Source organism: Heterocephalus glaber, unplaced genomic scaffold, assembly GCF_053883595.1.
Source record: "Heterocephalus glaber isolate CG9 unplaced genomic scaffold, H.glaber_assembly_v1.0 deba00001481, whole genome shotgun sequence".
NCBI classification, from domain to species: domain Eukaryota; kingdom Metazoa; phylum Chordata; class Mammalia; order Rodentia; family Bathyergidae; genus Heterocephalus; species Heterocephalus glaber.
The window spans coordinates 36289792-36304129 of NW_028258317.1; the positions used below are offsets into that span (position 1 = coordinate 36289792).

Consider the following 14338-nt stretch of genomic DNA (forward strand, 5'->3'; position numbering starts at 1 on the left):
AACAGCATGATTAAAAAGCATACTATTCATTAGATATGTGACCTGCAGTGTCTTACTTCATCTTCACATACTTTGGTTTCTTCCTTTGTAAGATAGAATAAAAGCAGACTACTGATAATTCATTAAGTTACTGAAAGGTTTAAATAAGTCTGTAATGTAAGGTACTTAAGCACGTAACTGACATAGACTAAGCACTCAACAAATGTTACCTACTGTGTTTAAGGACAATGTTTTTTTATCATTGAATGAATATGAAGACATATTTATTGGTTGCCTGCCAATATTTGCCAGCTATTTTCAGCATTACAGACCATAATTACTGAAAACATACTATTGAGAGTATAGATAATGAAAAAGAGGTATTATCTTTATAAATTAGAGGGAGAATATTTTTATTGCAAAGTCCTCTGCTTTCACACAGTCCCAGCATTTTCAGTTCAAGCTGACTGGCTTACTCTGGGTGTTTTCATTTTTCTTGGTATTGTACTGAAAGCCTGATATACTATTGCTTGGGAGATTTAAAAAACATTAGCATAATAGTTCTAAACTTGCTGTAGAAGAATTAGACAAGAGTTTTCACTGGAGGTACATCTCATCAGAAAAATCACATGACATGAAAAAGCCAACAGAAAGCTAAAGTGAATAGTGCTTGATATAATAATTTAAAGCTTTTGAAGAAACAGGTAAGTGCAAAAGCAGAGTGGGAAAATGGGGGGGGGGGAGATCCTAAATAACCATTCCTTAAAATAAAGCACACACCTTCACAGTAATGAAAACAAGCTACTGTTGCTTACTTCATTTTCACAAGGGCACTCCACAGCAGATGCAATAGTATGGTCACCTTGCACTGCCTTCTTCCTCCTGCTAGTGCACACTGTGCTGTCTACTTTACATACACTGACACATTCAGTTCTACTACAAGCCTGAGAAATCATTAACACCACGCTTTATGTAACTAAAGAAAGTGGCACAAAAAGCTAACATCTCAGATACTAGATGAACTGAATTTTCTTCTGTGGAAGAGCATAAGCCATGTGCACTACTAGATTCAGAGAGTAAGTAATAATCTATGAGTCTTTGTTTTCTAGTAATGCTCAACCATCTCATTAGCATGTACAGAACTATTTTACATGATAGCTTGCAGGCTGTCCAAATGGTTCAGATACTACCTCACCCTGCTCAGTGATCCTCTCCTCATAGTCTAAGTGTGTGCACTCTAAATAGTCCACTTCATCAACACAAAGTCAGAGTGCAAAGCTAAACAAATACTGAATTTCTAAATCTGTATGTCAAAAAGACATACGCATTCTTTTATCTCTTGTAGCACTACCCACAAAATCCAAGATATGGAATCAACCTAGTTTTTCATCAACAAATAATGAATAAAGAAAATGTGGTGGGGTTGGGGTGTAGTTCAGTGGTAGAGAACTTGCCTAGGACATGTGAGGCTGTGGCTTCAATCCTCAGCACAGCAAAAAATAAAAAATAATGTAGAAAGGTGGTATATGTGCACAATGGAGTATTATTAAGCAATAAACAAGAATAATATCTTGTAATTTACAGCAACAGAGATGAACTCGGAGGACATTGGGTTAAGTGAAATAAGTCAGTCAATAAGAAAGCTAAAGGGCCGAGGATTTAGCTCAGTGGTGCCACCACCTGCCTCGCAAGTGCAAGGTCCCGAGTTCGATCCCCGATCCCAAAAAAAAGCTAAATACCACAGGTTCTCATTCATATTCACACACAGAAATTAAAGGAGTTATCTCCTAGGGAACAGATTATCAAAGGGTGGGAAAAGGCTGGCAGAAAGAAAAAGATTGGCTACAGATTGATACAGAAACACCATCAAGAGAAAGTCCTATTCTATAGTACAGTAGGGTGATTTATATTTAATAACTGTATATTTCAAAATAGCTAGAAGAAATGATTTTGAATGTTCCCAAAACAAAGAATGATAAATGTCTGAAGTGATAGATAAGCTAATTACCTTGATTTGATCATTACACATTGCATACCTTGATTTGATACATTACATAGTATATCAAAATATCACAGTGTACTCCATAATATGTACAATTATTTTGTGTCAATTAAAACTTTTTTAAATACTGAATTCTTATATAAGTGGCCATAGTTAGAACAGGCATATTTTTATATGGCAAAAGATGAAAAGTAGACTTTTATATTATGAGGTTATCGAATAGAAACAACGTTTCATTTTTTTCTTTTTTTTGGAGCGGGGACAGGGTCTCACTATGTAGTTCAGACTGGCTTCAAACTCATGGCAACCCTCCTGCCTCAGTCGCCTGAGTGCTAGGATTACAAGTTGTCCACCACCGTGCCCGGCTCAGAAAAAATTGGTGATTTACCTACAATACAGCATAAACTATGACCTACACCATATATAAATGTATAATTAATATAAGTGGGAGAAAAGTTCCACTATAGATTTCCAAAGTTTTATTCTTACCATTTAACACAGGTGTCTAAATTCTTTGGTGTCATATTTACTAGTTCAGCTACTCAACCTTAAATCCAGGCTCCACGGCTCTGCTGCTTACTCACTGTTGCTCTGAGGAGATTACCTGTTGTAGCTTTGTTTTTCAATTATAAAATGAAGATAGTGTCATCTATTTGACAGGTCCATTATGAGAATTAAATGAGATAATATAGTCAAAGAGCTAAGTATGGTGCCTGGGATATGCTAACTGTTCACTGAAATGGTGGCTATTACTATTATGGCTTCTAGTTTTCTAACTATAATGCATATTGATAAATTACAATGTATATTATGGTATGTCATTGGAAAACTTACCCATGCATGTAGGTAGCTATGTGGTAACATGTACCAACTGGTTTAACCAAAGCTAGAAGAGACAGTGGCTTAAACTATAGGTCTCTTATGTTTCCTTCTTGCTAATGACAGACATCAAAACCACAGATGTCATGCTTTGTCCCCAAAAAATCGAATTCCTGGGAATCAGATTCCTTTTAAATCCCTAAAATCTTGTTTGGGGAAAGTTTTTATTCATGAGTTATAACAAATACTAAGCACTGTGAGATTCTGAATCAAGATAACCAAAGTAAAGAACTATTTTACCATCATTGGAAAAATCTGAAATCATATTGTATTCCTGGTTACAGTGAACTTGAAAATGCTGAAAATCAAGTTTAAAGCACACATTTTAATCTTATCCTAAATAATGGTACAGGGCTGTAGCCCATAAAAAAGTAAAAATATTTTATGTTTCATTATATAATGATATATATTTTAGATAAGTCAATGGATACTCTAATGAGAAAAGCAATGAATATTTTTCCTTTGTAGACCATTAATTTGGGTACTAATAACAAGTTAGGGTATGGACATGTAAAAAAACCTGACATTAAATTTGTCCAAAATTAAAATTCCACAGGTTAATAAACTGAGGAATAAAAAAAGATTATATTTCAAAATATAAAACAAAGATTGAGTTTTAAGAGATGCTTCTCTTAAATAAACTGGAAAATCTACAATGCTATTGAATGAGGACAATCTCTTGAAATATCAGGCTTCCTATAATTTACATGATATTGATAATTTTTTTCTAATGGAGATGTTGGGCATTAAAAGGAAAATAAAGCACACACCAAATTCTGTATTGTCCAATTAAATTTTTTAACCTTAAGGAAAAAAATGTCCACAAAAATACAGTTGTGAAAGAACAGAAGGATATCTACAACATTTGAAATGTTTCTGAAAATGTTTCTTTATTAAGTTTATTTTAAAGTGGCCTGAGTTTTTATGATTTGGTGTTTTGAGTTTAGTACATGAAATGACCCAGTTTACACATATTATAATGCTCAATGAAACTAAATGTTAAAGTGTAAAGTATTCTAATACAGTAAGGTTCTAGTTGTACTGAAATTAAATTACCATGAGAAAAATATCAGATATATTTTGAAATTAACATTAAGATTTGTCAGGTATCTCTCTTGATAATTTTATCTAAAGTCATTTATTTTAAAACAGAAAGAGCAACAGATAGAGACTAGCTTGAAGAGATAACAACCTAGGGTCTTATTGTCCTCTGCAGATAGGAAAGTATGTTCTTTTACTACTGCACTTTGCCATAAAACACATATTTTTTCTTTGTAACACACTTTCTTGGAATATTTTAATAGATTAGTTCTAGGCCTTAAACAAAAACATTTTTGTGTGAAATATATTACTACATGACAGAAAAAAAATGCAGAAAAATTTATTTGCATTGCCTTTAAATTATTCACAATACTTTTCTATATGTCTCAGTAGCAAACAATGTTATTTAGACTCTAACCTGGCATGCTACAACCTCTGGCCTGCCCTTGAGCCCCTCCATTGCAAAGGTCTCCAGGTGCAGTTTGGGCAGCTGCAGGGCGAAGTCATTCCTACTTGCTGCGCTCCGTGACAGCGAGATCTGATCTCTGACCTAAAGGGAAAAAAACAGCATCAATGGTAATTCCCCTTCAGACACATTAACTGGGATGAACTGGGTCCCCCTGAGCCCACTGAGTGGACTTGCATTGATCGCTGGACCTGAAATCCATGAATAAATTTAGGACTAATTGATTTTTCGTTGCAAATAAATCTCTAATTCAAGAGTGCTGGGGGAGAATGTTAAGAAGAAAAAGCATCTTCCTGCTCGAAATGAAGAAGGGAAGAAGAGTCACTGGTGCTGCTCTGATCAAGAGGGTTAGAATTTTTTTTCACAGTTCCACCCTGGAAAGAAAGAGGAAAGGAAGGGGGGGGGGGGGGACTGACAAAATCAAAGGCAAACAGCAATCTAATTATTACCACTTTCTTAAAACATATTTAACTAATATTAACCAGCATACATTGAGTACAACAGTTATTAAGTACCAGTCATTGAAAGAAACTTGACTAATACGTAACCTGGAATAAAACCAAATACACTCAACACAAAAGGATTTTTAAAAATACACAAGTAAGAGGTTTGTTTATCCTTTTACTCTTCCAAATTAACAGATCTGTATTAAACTTGAGTCTTAATAATTAAATACGTGTAAACCAACTTAGTAACACAACTCCTAAATAAAATAACTGAGATAAAATCAGTAGTATTTGTACTATATTTTAGTATTCAGAAAGGTAACAATGTAAGCACATTACAGAAGGGGAGAAATACAGTATCAATTCTTTAGCCCGTATGAAATCAGAGGCCATTGGTATCACACTGCCACCTTCTGGACAATGAGAAAATAATCTCTAAAAATACAAATACAAGGGAATGCTCAGAAACAGGTATTTGGGGTATGAATTTCCAAACTTAGTAAGAGCCTTAAGAATTCCACAGTCTAGTCTGAATTTAAGTAAGCTCTAATTTTTAGTTTTACAATATAATTATAGGCTTTTTCACATATAAGGATGTTTTCTAACTTTTCTTATGCTTGACTGGGTTTTTTAAATTTAGTTTTTTGCTACCATATTTGACAAATATAGAACTAGCTTACAGCCACAAAATAGAGATTTTTTTAAAGTATGAAGCAAAGATCAAGAATGGGGAAAACTACAAAAATAATATTAATTGCTCAAATAAATGTATTTATATTTCTGAACAGTTTTATCTGAAGAGCTTCAAATGTAATTTAACAATATATTTTTAAACTCTCCGTTTTTCTATTATACTTGGGAAGCTTATGAAACAAGTATATTTTATTATATGAATGAATTACATATGAAAGATAGCTCACAAAACTATCATACTCTATAGGGTTTTCTTAAATCAGTAAACATGACATTTTGATTGTTTGTGCTAATCTATGGGCATAAGAATCTTTGTATTTCCTATGTTGATCTCAAGACTTTGTCAATTTATTGACAATTAATGGCTAAGTACACGACGATGCAATTTTTACAAGAGTGTGAGTACTTTATACATTGTAGAGTTCCAGTTCAAGATGTTTATTTATCTGGAACATTTTCCAGAGTCTTCACTCATGATGAGAATGCTGCCAAACTTACTTAAAAAAAAATATCATTTTTTACAAATATATGCACCATAGGTTTTATATTTTATATGTACGGATAATTTCTCTCTCACTTTTCTGTCACCAATTTATATTTATGGATTTCTCTCTTGTTTTTTTGTCACCAAAGTGCATTCAGATAAAAGAAAACATTAATGTGGATTAAGGTACTAAGAATTTATCAACATCGAACCACTAGTGTTTTGCCTTCTACCCTTCTGAACCATAGTCAATAGATCTAAATATTTTACTGCACCCTGGCCAATTCATTGTTTGATGTTTAAAAACTCACCCAGAATCAAAGAAAATTTATTAAATTTGGGCCCCCAAATGAGATACTATTAGCTTTGAAAGTCAAGTTTAACTGCGATATTGATGATTCTCTTTTTTCTGTGACGAAACTCACTAGGGGAATCCTGAATGTCAAAGTACAAAAGGAGATTGCTAATATGGCCAAAGAAGGAGAGAAAAAACCCTAAGCAGTGTAGGTGTAATCCACTGCACAGTTTGAGCTCAGGAGGTCACTTAACCTGATTAGTAGCAGGCATCAGACTTCACCCATGAAGTTTGACATACAGTAAGCCACGTTTGACATTCTCTAGGTAAACTTTATGAGCAATAGTAAGCTAAGGCATTTGGCACTTAAAATTATGATTTACTGTCATTTTAATATTTTCATAGCACATTAATTTGCCAAATTAAATTATTATCTACATTAGAAAAATCTTCAGAAGCATTTGTTTTGTGCTACACCTAATGATGTACATTGTAATTGTATTATCTGAATAATATGCATGTGCTAGAGGGGTTTTTGTTGATTGTTTTGAGATAAGGTTTCCCTGTTTTCCCAGGCTAACCTTGAACTCCTGGCCTCCAGCGATCTTACTGCCTCAGCCTCTCAAGTAACTAGGACTACAGGTACCACACTCAGTTTAATATACATATTTTAATATTCTCATTTCTTATAAATTATCTGTTTAATGTTGGCATTGCCATCAAGAGACAGTGACTCAAGATAAATAAATGTAATGTCAAATATTTCTACTAAAATTATGAGGTTTTTTTCCATTTTTTAATTAAGCTGAAACTTTGAAAGATAGCATCTAAAATGTTCTTCTGATATTTCTAGAAAAATTTTTGGAAAAGTCTGGATAAATATCACATGGTTTCTATTATATGAGAAATCCATAACTTCAATACTTAAAATAACTTTAAATAAGAGAAAAATGTAAGAGGGATAGTAGGAAATAAGGAGGTAGGCTTTTGGAGATAGGAAGGGAAAAGAAAAGGGAAAAGAGAGGTCTGTGTGGGAGGGGAGAAGGGAAAGTAAAAATGATCAAGATGTGATATGTACGGGTACCAATTCCCCAAGATGAATGTAATTACCACGTATCACAAATATACACCAACAGTGAGAAAATAAAATTTTAAAAAATCTTGAAATGGGATTGTCTAGTACTTTTTATTTTAATGAATAAAGGAGTAAAAGCATCATATTGAGAGAATACAAATAACTGACACTAGGATAAGCAAAAATGTAACAGTGCTGCAAAGAAGCAGGAAGGAAAGACAAGAAAGAGGGAAAGGCAAAGGTGAATCGAGAGGCTATTCAGAAAGAATGCAGAAGGCAATGTGAATTTTAGGGTGTGAAATTACTTATCCTATAATTAGGATTATATGCCTTTTTCACTCTTATTTATGTATAAATATCAGTAATAAAACATACATACAATGTTTTCTATTTTAAAATGCCTAGTAATCCATTCCTGACATATACTTATTTTTTCAAAGAACTTCACAATACAAATCTCAAGTATCAATTTTATAGTTCATAACATTCTATAATACTGTACAATTTTTAATATTTAAAAAAGCACAAAGAAAAAATAGATATATTACTTCTATTTTTAAATTTTGATTTTTAAAAAAGGCAGTTTACTTTTCCACTTTCTTATTGTTTAAAAAGCAGATCTTTCTAACAGTCATAGAAATGAATAATAAAAGTTCCTAAAGAATCAAAATAATATCGAAGTGGATTAAAGATCTGAATATTTAGACAGAAACACTAAACTTGCTGGAAGATAAGTTAGGTAGAACTCTTGAAGACATTGGCATAGGAAAAGACTTTATGAACAAATCCTCAGTAGCACAGGAGCTAGCACAAAGAATCAACAACTGGGATCTCATCTTATTAAAAAGCCTCTTCACTGCAAGAAAAACCACCAACACAGCTAAAAGACAATCTACAATGTGGGGAAAAAATTTTAGCAGCTGTACCTCAGACAAAGGACTACTATCTAGAATATATAAAGAATTGAAAAAAATCAGACCTCCCAAATTCAAAGACCCAATTCAAAAATTGGCATCTGAAATGAACAGACATTTCTCAAAGAAGTAAAAGCAGCAAATAAATATAAGAAAAAATGTTCAACATCACTAGTTATTCAAGAGATGCAGATGAAAAAAACACTGAGATTCCACCTCACCCCAGAAAGAATGGCTGCTGTCAAGAAATCAACCAATAACAAATGCTGGTGGGGGTGTGGAGAGAAATAAACCCTTCTCCATTGTTGGTGGGAGTGTAGACTGGTGCAACCACTGTGGAAATCAGTATGGAGATACCTCAAAGAACTAGGACTAGAGGTCCCATTTGACCCAGCTATTGCCCTGCTGGGGATCTTCCCCAAAGAATTAAAAGAATCATACCACAGCTATATATGTGCACCCATGTTTACAACAGCACAGTTTGTAACAGCTAAAGTTTGGAAACAGCCCAAGTGCCCATCGACTGGAAACTGGATAAAGAAGACGTGGTTTTTTTATAAAATGGAGTACTACTCAGCCATAAAGAATGAGAAACTAGAGACATTTATAGCTAAATGGATGCACATTGAGGCCATATTCTTAAGTGAAATAAATAGGACACACATGTGTAAATACCAAATAGTTTCTATAGTGTGAGAAACTGAAAGTGTAAATAAGGATGAAAATGATTAAAATGAATAATTGATAATTTGAAATAGGAAAAGGTCCAAAGGGGTAGGGATGTTGAGAGGGGAAGGGGAAAAGGAAGAAGGGAAAGGAAAAATTTTGAGCAAAGAAAAAAAATGGAAACAAAATCTATGTAAATAGGGAAGGGTGGAGGGGGTGAAGGGTGCACAGGTAATGGGGAAAAAATAAGAACCAAGATACATCATGTACAGGTACAAGCACCCAATGATAAATGTAAATGTATTATATACCTAAAATGTACCAATAAAAGAATTTTTTAAAAAAAGAATCAAAATAGTCACAAAAATATTTACATCAAAATAAATATAACTTTTAAAGTATTTGATTGTGCTAATTCAGTTCTATTCAAATGATTGATAACATCTATGCTTATGAATCTATTCCCATTCCATTCCTCTAGTTAGCCTTCATTTACAAACCACCAATCGGTTTTCTAATTTTCTGTACTTCTACCTTAAAATGAAAATGTTATTTCTGCTAGATATATCAACTTTGAAATTAAATTAATCATTTCTACAAAAACTGATCAACTCTTAAAATATGAACCTCTATCTTTTATTGTGCACAGCTATAAATCTCTCTGGACCCAATGTTCCAATTTTTCCCCCATTAAGTTTATTGGTACATTTTAGGTATAAAATACAGTTACATTCATCATTGGGATCTTGTACCATTACATGAGTACCTTGGTTCTTATTTTTTTTCCCCTTCCCCTGCTCTCCCTTCACCCCCCCCCACCCTTCCCTATTTGCAAAGACCTTGTTTCCATTTTTTTCCTTTTCTCATATTTTTTCTTTTCCCTTCTTTCCTTTCCCCTACCCCTCTCATTTCCCCTGCTCCCTTAGACCTTTTCTTCCTATTACACAATATCAATTATACATTTTTAAAATTACAATATCAAGATCTAAGAGACATTACCACAGATTTTACAGAATTTAAAAGGACATAGAGAGCATATTACAAAAATCTGATTTGAAATAAATTTGACAACTTCTAAGAAGTACCTTGGAAGACAAATTAATGAAACTAACTCTGGAAGAAATATACAATTTGAATAGCACCTATTAAAGAAAGTATATTCCTAGCTTGAAAACCTACCTATATGACAACAGCAGGCTCATAAACATTTAACTGATAAATTACATCAAACAATTAAAGCACAAAAAAGAAGGAACACTTTTCCCCTCATTTTAGGAACTCAACATTGTGCTAATCCTAAAACTGGATAAAGATAATAGAAGAAAAAAGTATGAACATAGATAGAAATTTGTTTAACAAAACAATTAGAAGTTAGATCTGGCAGGATGTAGAAAGTGGTTTTGTTATAGGGATGGCAGTGCTGGTTCAGCATTGGAAGATCCACCCCCAAAAGTCATCATTTTAACAGAGGAAAGGAAAAAGCCATATGATCCTGTCACTAGTTGGAGAAAAAGTATTGGACTAAATTCCACAGCTGTTCATAGTAAAAGCTATCAGGAGACTAGAAGTAGAACAGAATCTTCTCAACAGATTAAAGACATGTACTCCATACTTCCAGCAAGAATGCCTTATATGAATGAAGAAGATACAATGTTTTCCCCTTAAGGTGGGGAACAAGGGCAGATATGCTTACTCTTCATCTGTCCATTACTTTGAAACCTAGTCCCCACCAAAATAGTCTGGCAATAAAATGACACAACTAGGATAGAATTGGCAGGGCAGAAGCAAAATCTTTATATGTAGATGAAATGAATGATCATCTACAGAGAAAATACTAAGAAATCTCTAGGAGCCCCTAGAACTTGTATCTGAGTTTAGCAGGATTATAAAACACAAGGCATATATAAAAATTCAGGTCTGTGTATACTTGCTATAAATGAAGAATTCGATATTGAAATTTAAAAGTTATGTAGGAGTACAAAGGACCCAGAAAAGTAAAAAGAAAAAGAAAAGAAAAAAAGTGTTGGAAGATGTTTATTACCTAATTTTAAGACTTCTTCTAAAGCTACAGTAATCAAGGCAGTGTTGGTGTAAGGAAAGACATACAGATCATTGAAATAAAACAGAGAATCTAGAAATAGAACCACACATATAAGGTCCACTGAGTTTTGAAAGATTATTTAATATTAACATTTTATAGAATATAAACTCAATTCAAGAGCTGAGGAAAAGATAGTGTTTTCAGCAAATGGCACTAGAACAGCTGGTATCCATATGTAAAAAATTAACCTCAACCCTTTATTTCCATACATAAAAATAACTTGAAAAGATCTATGAACCTAAATATGAAAGACTAAAACTTTAAGAAGAAATTATAAGGGAAAATGTTTATGAATTTAGGGTAGGCAAGAACTTCCTAGGATACAAAAAAACATGATGTATAACAGAAAAAAATTAATAAATGAGATTCCATCAAAATTTAGAACTTTAAATGACATCATTAAAATGAAAAGTAGTCCTTAAACAGACCATATTTACAATGTATATAACCTATGACCAGAATATATAAAGAACCCTTACAGCTCATTAATAGACAACCCAATTAAAAAGTAGACACAAGAAGATGATAAATAGCCCGTATAGCACAAGGAAAGGTGTGCAACACTAGAATCAGAAAAATACTCATGAGTACAGTAAAAAGATTGAATTATACACTCATTAGGGAGATGAAGTTAAAAGTCTTAAAAGCCTTGTCATGACTTTTTCTTTTTGTTGGATTCTCCCCGTTTGCGTTTGTCACACCCAACAGATTCATTCTGCTGGGCTTTCTGGGGTTGTGATCCTCACTGTCTGTTCCCAGGAGATTGTCTAAAATTTTCTGGAGTGCTGGTTTGGTATTCATGAAATTCCTAAGGTGCCCTTTGTCATGAAAGTATCTTATTTGTCCATCAATTTTGAAAGATAGTTTTGCAGGGTACATCAATATGGGTTGGAGGCTGTTTTCCTTTAGGGCTTGAAACATAACTCCAAGCTCTTCTTGCCTTGAGGGTTTGCACTGAGAAATCGGCTGTGATTCTGATGGGCTTTCCTTTGTATGTGATTTGTTTTCTCTCACTGCCTGTAGAATTTTGTTCTTCTGTTGGGTTTCTGGAATCCTAACTATTATATGCCTATGTGTAGATTTTTTTTGATCAAGGCTAGCTGGAGTCCTATATACCTCACTTATCTGTATGTCAAGCTCTTTTCCCCTGCTTGAGAAGTTTTCTGCCATCACTTCTGTGAACAGTTTTTTTTATGTCATCTGCACTATCTCTTGTTTCTTCATTGACTCCAATCAGTCTTATGTTACTCTTCTTTGCATCATCTAGCAGCTGCTGGATTGCTTTCTCATGGTCCCTTACAATTTTGAAGCAATTTTTCTTTTCCTGGTCACTAATTGCAATCTTATCTTCTATATCTGAAATTCTGACCTCACGTTGGTTCATTCTGCTGTGTAGACTTTCAATGGAGTTTTTAATCTCCTGGAAATCTGTTTGCATCTGTTTTATGGATTCCATTTGTTTACTATGTTGGGATTCCATCATGTTCCTCAGCTCCTCTATTTTTTTATCTGTGTCCTCTCTAGATTTATTAATCATGTCTTGTAGTATGGGCACAATCTTTACTGTTATCTGAGAGATTATTTCTGATTTCATTTTTTCCATATCCTCTTTTGTTGCCAGTTCAGGGAGTCCAGGTGGTTAAGTATCAGACTGTTCCATCTCATTTCCCTTTGGGGTTGCTGTAGGTGATCTGGAAGTCTGTTTTTGAGGCTTGTTTATGTGTCTTCTCATTTCTGTGGGGCGGCGGGGGGGATGTGGTGCTTGTGCCTGCATGGCTCACCTCCTGTGCCCTGGGAGTGGTGGAATGGAGGCCGGGGAGCCTCCTCCTGGGCCCTGGGATTGGCTCATGTTCTCTGCCCTTGCAGCGGTAGAATGGCGGTGGGGCCAATGTTCCAATTTTTTAAAACCAAGCAATAGATGCCAAGTCAGAAGAAGTCACAGTGTCGACAAAAACTAAAAAAGATTTCAGAACACATATACATTGCCTGAATTCTGAATGCCTGGAAAAAAATAACATATATCAGGACTCTCTACCATACTTTTTTTTTTTTTAAGTCAGGGTCTGACTAAATAGCCCAGGCTAGGATTAACTTTGCAAACCTCCTGCCTCAGGCTCCTACAGTGCTGGGATTACAGTGTGTGCACCACCACACCCAGCTACACCAGTCTTAATCTGCCTAAAATGTTATTTACTTCAATCTAATATGGCCTTCAATGCTTCAGAATGAACCTTTTACCAGAGATATTCCAATACAAACACAAATCTCTACAATATCTTTGCCTCCATTTTGTTGCCTTCTTTTGTCCTACTTTATCCTTTGCATCATCTTCCATTTCCATTGAGCCTTATTGCTTTCCAGTCTCCCTTTTATTTTACTTCTCATCCTATGAACTATAACATATTGTACACTATTTCTCAATCTATACACACCAAATGCAGTCCATCACTTGTTACTACACATGAAGTTGTACTGGCATGCATACAACCTCATCCATTTGTTTACCTATCGCCTATGGCTGCTTTCCTGCTACAAAGGAAAGTTGGGTAGTTGAAACAGACCATATGAGCCACAAAGCTTAAATATTACTTACTGTCTCACCTTTAACACAAAAGTTGCCCTAGAGATATGGAAGGAAACATAATTTTTTTTTACCACCTATAAAGTCTTTATAATTATTATCTTCATTTATTCCATCAACACAGGGTGCTATTTCAAGGAAACTTTCTGGCTCCTTTTTTTTCTCCAAGTGTTTTATGAAATAAGTGTACTGTATTTATTTTCAAGTCTTACATGGTCTAGTACACAACTTGATTGGCTCTAACTTTCTGCCATAACTACTGATCTAATACCTAGCTACTGATTCTAACATCTAATCAACAGAAAACTTGGTTAAACAAGTAGAACAGGCAAACTGGACAGCCTTTTGTAAATATAAAAAAAGGGAGCCAGACACAGTTAACTATTACACTATACACTAACAGCAAAAAAAAAAAAAAAAAGACACTGCATTCAGAGGCCCTTAGTAAGTATGTGATCAGATAAGAATATGATCCCAAACCCATGAATTCTACAATCCAGAAGAAAGAGAAAATAATGAGACAAGCTGTCCTCCAGAATTGAACAGTGCCAGATATCTTAACAGCAGCACAAGGAGGTACCTGTGCAATTGTAAAAGCTGAATGTTGTGAATACATTCCTGATACTTCTGCTAATATCTCAATGGCTGTTCAAGATATTAAACAACAGGTTAAGGCCATGTCAGATTCTGAGATTCCCTGGGACCTCTCCTTATCC

At 34.2% G+C, this 14338-nt stretch overlaps 1 protein-coding gene across 19 annotated transcripts in view; it reads right to left on the minus strand.

Annotated features, from left to right (window-relative positions):
* Positions 1-14338, minus strand: part of Ccdc171 (coiled-coil domain containing 171) — a 361174-nt gene that overhangs the window by 91630 nt on the left and 255206 nt on the right. For 18 of the 19 annotated variants that reach the window (XR_015440062.1, XM_087183886.1, XM_087183887.1 and 15 more), the window contains one exon: positions 4320-4451. The exons of the other annotated variant lie outside the window; for it this stretch is intronic. Coding sequence is in view for 17 of the 18 variants with exons in the window: in XM_087183886.1 (XP_087040012.1) it covers positions 4320-4451 (132 nt within the window). In the remaining variant the exon portion in view is untranslated. The remainder of the gene's footprint in view (positions 1-4319; positions 4452-14338) is intronic. 19 annotated transcript variants of the gene reach the window in all.